The following is an 8,189-nucleotide window of genomic DNA, read 5'->3' as shown; positions in this document are numbered from 1 at the left end:
GCAAAACTAATCCCCACACCTTACGTGTGATACTAGTTTGCGTGCTGGAGTCGGTTCTCCTTTAACCTTTGGTTTCTTCTTCTAAAACCAGGTTAAACGACTTGAAGACTTCATTGGGATTGTGAAGCCAGACCGATACTACTTTTATCGTAGTTGTGTGATCTGATCTTGCTTCTTCTATTGTACGAGTACAATCATATTGATTGGCTCGAGATTGATATCTCCGATAGGCAAGATATAAAAAGTAATCACAAACATCTTCGTCTCATTGTTTGTGATTCCGCAACATCTTGTTTCTCTACCATACGTTTAAGATTATTGTGAGGTGATTGATAACTCTAGGTTGTTCTTCGGGAATACAAGACCGGATTATCAATTGGTTCCTGTTCACCTTGATTATTATCAAAAGACAGAACAAAACCTTTTAGGGTTTATCTGCGGGAGATAGATTGATCCTTCGATAGACTTGTCTGTGTGAGACAGATTTGTTTATTATCAAGTCTTCGACTTTGGGTCGTAGAAACTCTTAGTTGTGGGTGAGATCAGCTAAGGGAATCAAGTGCGCAGTATCTTGCTGGGATTAGAGGCGTAAGGAGTACAACTGTACCTTGGATCAGTGGGAGATTGATTGGTGTTCAACTATAGTCCATTCCGAAGTTAGCCTGGAGTAGGCTAGTGTCTGTAGCGGCTTAATACAGTGTGTATTCAATCTGAACTAGGTCCTGGGGTTTTTCTGCATTTGCGGTTTCCTCGTTAACAAAATTTCTGTTGTCTGTGTTATTTCAGTTTCCGCATTATATTATTTTATCTTTATAATTGAAATAATACAGGTTGTGCGTTTAGATCATCAATTAGTATAATCCACTACAAAAATAAGTCCCGTTAGTGAGGGTCCATAAACCGCCGTCTAAAAATTTTATAATGTTTATTTGTGACGGTTTTTCTCTTTTTGTGACGGTTGGTTATCCCTCACTAATAAATCCTCTATCTGTGACGGTTGTTTGGCCCTCACCAATTATACGACCACCGCCGGCTAAAAATTTTCCGGCAACGGCTCCCAAGTCCGGTTTCGTATTTGTGACGGTTTACAAAACCTCACTAATATTCTCCGACCGCCGTCCGTTAACATTAACCGGTCACCAGAGTTGGATTTTAGAGTCGAATAATTCTCAAAACATAAATCTTAGATAGAAACTTCATATATAACAAAGTTTTAGAAAGTTATCCATTGAACTTATATTCATATATAACAAAGTTTTACAAAGCTTTGAAACTTACATATATGCAAATAAAAAGCATATTTTACCGTTTTAAAAACATCAGAAGTACGCTTGTGTGGGAAGGTCATTTCTATTCTACTAGAATGAAAAGCATACTCTAGTCCTAGCTGTTTCTCTGCAACTTGACTCCATTCAAGTCGTTCTGCTTGAATTACTGTAGCAACAAGAGCATCTACATGAGTACATGTACCAACTAACCGTGGTGCATCTGCATTTGATTGTCTCGGTAATTCTGTTGAAAAGAGTTGTTTATACATCATTTCCGTGTCCCAGAGCAAGAATAAAGGTGTGTAAATCTGAGTTCAGATGAGATTCATTACATTTGTTGGAATAAGGGGAAAATTATGCACCTCTTGGTATGTCTGTTATTGGCGACATCCTAAGGAATTTCTGGCACGTTCTGGTGTCCTGGAAATCTTGAAAAGTGTATTGAAGAAACTCTAAGCTCTCAGATTTTGTCAACTTAGAGAAACCTAAGAAAGTCGACCATGTGTGTAGCACTTGAGGTATAGGTAAAATCACTCTCTCCACTTCTAATTCTCTGAGCTTCTGAAATAACAAAGTAGAAAACAAAATGAATCGTTCTTTTACGAGTCTCACCTAAACATTTAAGAGGGGTCCAGTGAAAGCCTTTCTATTAACCTCTTCAAGAACATCAAATAGAATGCGACTCATCCCTTGCCTACGATATTGAACACGTGTACAAACAAGCGGTACTTCTGCGAGCTTTTCATCGTGTATCCTGGAAAAGATTTGTGGACTTAACAATTAGATGGTGGAACATTATACCATTTAATTCACTAGTAAATATGATATAGAATAGCATACCTAACTGCTGCCACAGAGATGAGCTCATTGTTTCGCTCCAAAAGCACGGTGTAAAATCCCCGAAAGCTCAATTGGTTCAGGTCTGACCTGAATAATGAGATACCAGAGAAAAGGATATAATTACAACACAAAAGTTCTATCACGAAGAAGAAAGCAAGCCCTCTTTCATAGTAGGCACGTTTTCTTCAGAAGATCTGAAGATCATGGGAACCCTTTCCACATCATGCTTGTCATATCATTGTTCAATAGATACTTCGCTGCTGGTATATGGAAATGAGGACAAGATCTGATGAGACGAAGCTAATGCTGTCAGTCTCAGCACAGAACGAAAGAACATATGTGAAAGGGTTCCTGCAAACATGACACACCACAGAGCATTATGCATAAAAAATGGTTCTTATTGATCCAACAGCTACAGGAAATGAAAATTGTGCTAAAGAATTTGCATATCAGCTGCGAAAAAGCTTAGGAGTTTCAAGCTAACCACGAAAGTTCCTTACACTAACCACTGAACGAATGAAGCACGATGTACCGGTAGTGGAGGTTAAGGAAATCAAAACTGCACAAACATTTACATTTACCAAAATAACAAAATTGCAGAAAAAACCTCATAAATAGCACATACCATGATGTTCTTCTAGTCTCCCAATAATATCCAAACAAGCTTTAACCAACTCTTCGCAATCAAACCTCGATATCGAACTCCCAATCTGTAGAAACTCCTCTTTCTCAAAAGGCAAAACTCTACACATAATCGATGACTTCAAAACCGTGACAATCGTCTGTACTAGATCTTCCACCATCAAATTAAACACCTGAAAAACAAAAACCCGGAATTAAAAACCACCCATTAATGAAAAATAAGTACTGAAATTTGAAAAATAAAACATTCCTGGGGGGTTTTGAAACACATCAAAGAAAGGGTAGTTTCCAAAACCCTAACCCTATATTTGCAGAAGTTGCAGGACAAACTTACAGCATCTCCATTGCCAGTCAAATCCACATTATCTGATTCCTCAATGTTTTCGAAAGAACTAGCACAGCAAGTGGAGACTTAGGAGAAGATGGTCCCTCAATGCTTTCAAATTGAACTAGCACTGGCAAGTGGAGACTTAAGAGAAGCTGATCCCTAACAACAGAAAATGTTTCAATGAAATTGAAGCAATCTTTAAAGGGGGAACAAAATAAAAGAACAAAGTATAGAGAAACGCACTTATCTTTAAATTCATTAGATCGAGAGAGTTCAACAATGAATCAAGTGAAAACCCCACAAAACTAAGGAAATTCTACATTCAAAAAACATAAATCAAGCTTTAGCTCAACAATTTAGTCTTTCTCGGTAATGAAAAATCAATCAAAATTAGGAAAATAAACCCAACACAGATAAAAATATATCATACAAACACAAATTCACCAAACCCCCAATCTAAATAAAACCCTAGATTTCAAAACAAAAATTACAAAACAAATCATACAAATTACAAAACAGGAATGCAAAACGAACCACTAGTTTACATAGACATCGAATCAATATTTTTAATTTCACAAAATATCAACAGATTTACAAGAAGAAAATCTGGAGATGAATCTAAAAACCTAATCCACAGGAATCTACATACTGTTACTTGTAGCTTTTTTCAAGAAGAACGGAAACACGAATTAGGTTGTATTACCTTAATATTTCTTCAGATCTCTGTGTAATTTCATGGCAAGATAAGAAGAGAGGGTGAGGAAGAGCGAAGAAGAAGATAGATTTAGGTTTATTCTTTTTTTTCTCTCTCATTGCGATATAAAGAAACCGGAGCCAATCCTTCCTGAACTGTTTTTTACATTGCCGGGAACACGAAACTGACATAAGAAAACTGTTCCTTTGACTAAACCTACTATTTCCCACGGTTGGTCAACAACTCTCACAAACAGTCACTATTTGTGACTCCCTTATAAAAACAACGTCACTAATAGTACCTGTTTTTGTAGTGATCCAATCTTTGTTTGTTGGTTGTCATTGATTGATCCTTGGACATTGGTTTTTGGTACCGTCGAAGTTATTCCTTTTGTTTGATTAAAGACTCGCTGATTTCTATTAGCTTGAGTAACTCAAAACAAGAGAGAGATATTAACTTCTTGAGATACTTTTACCTAGATTGAGTTTCATTGTCTAGTTGATTCTCTAGAAAGTGTTTCGGAGTTAGTCCATACAGATTGCTAAGCGAAATATTGGGTGGTGTTGTTAGACCCCCGCTTTTTCAACCATCATTTCCGAAAAAGAAGGTTTCCCATTTGCTTTATGCCCCTGCTGCCGCTTTATTTTTCCCATTGGCTATAAGTTATGCGTGATTTTAACATTTGTTCTTTTCTCTTCACAGCTTCAGAGAAGGAATTTCTTGAAAAGGAGAAGAACTATCAGCGAAATATTGAAAGTCTACAGACAAAATCTCAAGCTGAAATTCAAAGGTTGGAAACGAGGCTTGATGCTCGTAATATCAAGTACAGTCGTCTCAAGAAAAAGATCAAGGCCATTATTTCCAATATGACTAAGGATGTTATTCGCATACGTGATTCAACCCTTAAAGAAGAAGTGGGCGAGCTCTGATCTCATTATCAAATTCCTTTTCCTTCACATTACGAGTTCGCAGATCTCCCTGAGAATGAGGAACTTTTTGAGATTTCTGATAGTGACTTTGTGGACAGAGATTCTGATGAGGATGGTGATGACTCTGAAACTGATGAAAGTACTGAGGAGGATCGTGACTCTGAAGTTGATAGAGATAATGTTGGGAAGAATTAGTCGTCTAATTTTTTCTTCTTTCACGCTCTTTATATGACATTTTCTTCCTTGTACACGATCATGACCTTGAAGTCAATATTTTGAACAAATTTCCTCTTTCAATAGATTTCGCCCTTTCTTCTGGATGTTCATCAGAGAATGAATGTTTTCTTTCTAACAACTTATGTCAGTTTCAGGGATAGGTATGATAACCTATGTGCATAAGTTCATCATTCAATGAATATGTTAATACATGTGTATGTGTATTTTATGTGTGCGAATGTAATAATACATGCTATGATCCTGTCATATGTGCGAATACAATAATACATGTGTAGGGATCTACCATACGTGCGAATAGTAATACATGTTATGATCCTGTTATATGTGCGAATGTAACAATACATGTGTAGGGATCTACCGTACGTGTGAATATACAATTTTTATCATGTTTGACACGAGGAAACTAGGCTAGTGCGAATATCATATTCCTATTAAGTTTACAATCCCCTTCTTGCCTATGATATTCGCAACAGTGTAATTGCCTCCATTAAATCCTTATTTTTTTCAAGTTACCTTTGTGATTACCTGTGCGTGGTTGTATTTCATATTTTGATCTCTCATTTGCCTCTGGTTTTATGTCTGCAAAAATGATGTTAATATGGTCTGTTGTGTTTGTTCATGAGGTCTTATTGATCCTCCCTAAGCAGAGGTCTTAATCAGCCTCCCCTGTTAACATGACTTATTTTTGCCCCAGGGTATTCATTTGGGTCATGCGACGAAATCGCAGGAGGTCTTTACGCGTTCGCGTATTGACCCATTGATCTCGCCTTATCATCTTTCGTATTATTGCCTCTGCAGGATATATTTATGCGCCAATATGACAGGTCTATACTCTTGTTTGAGTTATAGTCCCATGATATTGACTTCTTTTGACACAATTCATCTCCCTAGTGGAGGGTGTCGTCCTTATCTTCCCCCTGGTTTCCCCTTCAAGGAGACGTACCCCTACCGGGTTGGGGTGGGCTCCTCCCATCCAATGATGCAACAACCAGTTGTTTTCGCAGATTCGTTCGAGTTTGCTCCCTAAGTGGGGTTTCTTGAGGACCGAGTGTATCATATCCAGGACTTGACAAGAGTGGCAAGGTACGCTCCAGACGCCCCCGGCACCCTTGGCTCAACCGTGTACCGCGGCGCTCTAATCGAGTTTCTACACTCCATAATAGAGAACTTAGTACCTTAGACTTTCTACCAAGGAGTCTCTACCGAATGGGCTTTTATTTCGCCCCCACCTTCCATGACTCAGATCCTAAGGTTGGTATTGCTTTCGCCTGAGCCATGCATTACTAGGTTTTCCCCAATTATGACGCGCGTTAGGGCTTATTTATTTTGCCTCTTGCACAAGTGCAAACTAGGGTGCACGTCATAATTGGTTACCCGGCCTCCCTAGTTAGAGGTTTTAAATTTTATAGCCCCCTATTTGAGGTCTTACTTTGATTTTTTGTTTTTGCCTTGTCCTCTTTCTGCACATTTAAAATACTCAGTTGTAGAAAAAATAGAATTTTTCTTGTAATAGTTGTTGCTCGTATGCATCTGATTTTTCTTTTTCATATTTATTCGCACACATATAAATATCCTACTAGTACCTTAAAACTTAGTCACTGCTTCACTCCTTTTATCCCTTCATTCACTCCTTTTATCCCTTCTGTTCCTTCGACTCCCTTTTGAGTTAGGTCACTATTACTCCCTTCTTCCTTCAAGGATTTTGCACTCTTATCATCTTCCTCTTCTTTTGTTATGAAATGAACCATCAGTATTTCGCTCCTCTTGCTGTCTTTTGCGTCTTGCTTCCAGACATTCCTTCTCTTAATCGCACGCTCTTCACTTTTCTCCACATCGATTTCATTACATGTTTTTGCTTCATTAGTGTCTCCTTTTATGATTCCAACACCTTGGGGCAATGGTAACTTAATGCACTGATGGTATGTGGAAGCCGCACCCAGGATGATATGTAACCATGGTCTCCCAATTAATGCATTATATGGAGATTCAACATCTACAACACAAAATGGTACTTCTGTAGAGATTGTCTTAAGTGGTATTCGCATGGTGACTTGTAGCGCCCTCTAAGCTAGCAGCTGAATAATCCAAGAATTTAACTAAATAAAGAGGCATTAACGAATCTAAATCAAATACTTAAGCATTCAAATAAGAAAATCTACTACAACTTAACCCAAAACTAGCCCCGCTCTGAAATATACATATATATAAAATCTCCTCTCAAATGATACATATACAATAGTCATTAGTTTACAAAGAATATGCAACATAATAAACATAGCAGAAGTTAATCATCTAGCGAACTCAACACTTGAAGCTTTTGCTGCGCTACTCTGATCTGTCACTGAAACTGAAAGTGAGAATAATTAACATTTAACTTCTAAGTAATCATAGGCAAGAATTTGAAAACAATAATGTTTTCCTCAAACATTAAATAGTGACCAAGTCACTAGTCACTGAAATAAACAAACAAGTATATGGACAAACTCCTTCTTCAAACAATGTATAATATTGAAGCCCACTTCCACTCCAATTACTAATATTGAAGCCCACTTCCACTCCGATTACTTATAAATGCACTAGATATAAATGCGAAAGAGCATATCCTATATACCACAAGTGGAAATCCTTATTTCCCTTAGCAATTCAAGCAAACAGTACAAGTACTTTCCAAATTATGGAAAGATCTGCAAAATCAACAGAATTATCGTAATGGAATTTAAACAAAGCATGAAATGCATGAACAGACAATGCACGAGTTTATTAAGCATAAACTTTTATAAAAACAATAATAATGATTACAAAAGAGTCAAATGCATTCCCGCCTCTTTTGATGACAAGCCACGCCTACCTCGAGATCCACGATCTACCGGTTCATCCTTTGAATCGATCGTTGTTAATAGACTAACTGTTAATCATACAAGCACTCTAAGAGTTTAGCCAAAAGGCTCACACAAGGCTCATAACATAATTCATACAAGTACTGGTTATAAGCTAAGTGAATTAATGGTTCCAAGCCCAAGTCAACTAACAGTCAATAACGGTCAAAGAGTTCATCTAACAGTCATCGTCAGTCAAAGGTCAAAGTCCAGGACTAAAGGTCAATGAGTTAACTCAGTCAACTGAGTCAAACAGGAATCGGTGAGTCAACAGATCCGACTCAGTCAGATTAACTGAGTCAGCTAAGGTAAACTAAATCAGACTGAATAAGTTCAGTCAGATAGGATAAAGGTTCTATTCACACAGCTACAACT

General features: G+C 37.6%; 1 protein-coding gene across 8 annotated transcripts; it reads right to left on the bottom strand.

The window, feature by feature from the left end:
* Window positions 1-1,168: 1,168 nt before the first annotated feature.
* LOC113319429 lies at window positions 1,169-3,902 on the bottom strand. 8 transcript variants are annotated; one of them, XR_003345464.1, is made up of 7 exons: window positions 3,782-3,899; window positions 3,322-3,394; window positions 3,085-3,237; window positions 2,734-2,923; window positions 2,109-2,459; window positions 1,923-2,022; window positions 1,169-1,829 (listed from the first exon to the last, which is right to left on the bottom strand). XR_003345464.1 is itself a non-coding variant. In XM_026567686.1 (4 exons), the coding sequence occupies exons 2-4, from the start codon at window positions 1,953-1,955 to the stop codon at window positions 1,241-1,243; spliced, it is 504 nt and encodes a 167-aa protein (XP_026423471.1). In that variant the 5' UTR covers window positions 1,956-2,022; window positions 2,109-2,727; the 3' UTR covers window positions 1,210-1,240. The 8 variants fall into 8 exon arrangements, 1 of the variants encoding a protein (XP_026423471.1); XR_003345476.1 differs by having other exon boundaries at window positions 3,085-3,230; XR_003345482.1 differs by having other exon boundaries at window positions 1,214-1,512; window positions 1,601-1,829; window positions 3,085-3,394; window positions 3,782-3,900.
* Window positions 3,903-8,189: the final 4,287 nt, after the last annotated feature.

The sequence above is a fragment of the Papaver somniferum genome, chromosome 1, assembly GCF_003573695.1.
Source record: "Papaver somniferum cultivar HN1 chromosome 1, ASM357369v1, whole genome shotgun sequence".
Lineage (NCBI taxonomy): Eukaryota > Viridiplantae > Streptophyta > Magnoliopsida > Ranunculales > Papaveraceae > Papaver > Papaver somniferum.
Note: the sequence above shows the minus strand (reverse complement) of the source record. Positions and strands in the feature narration are given on the sequence as shown.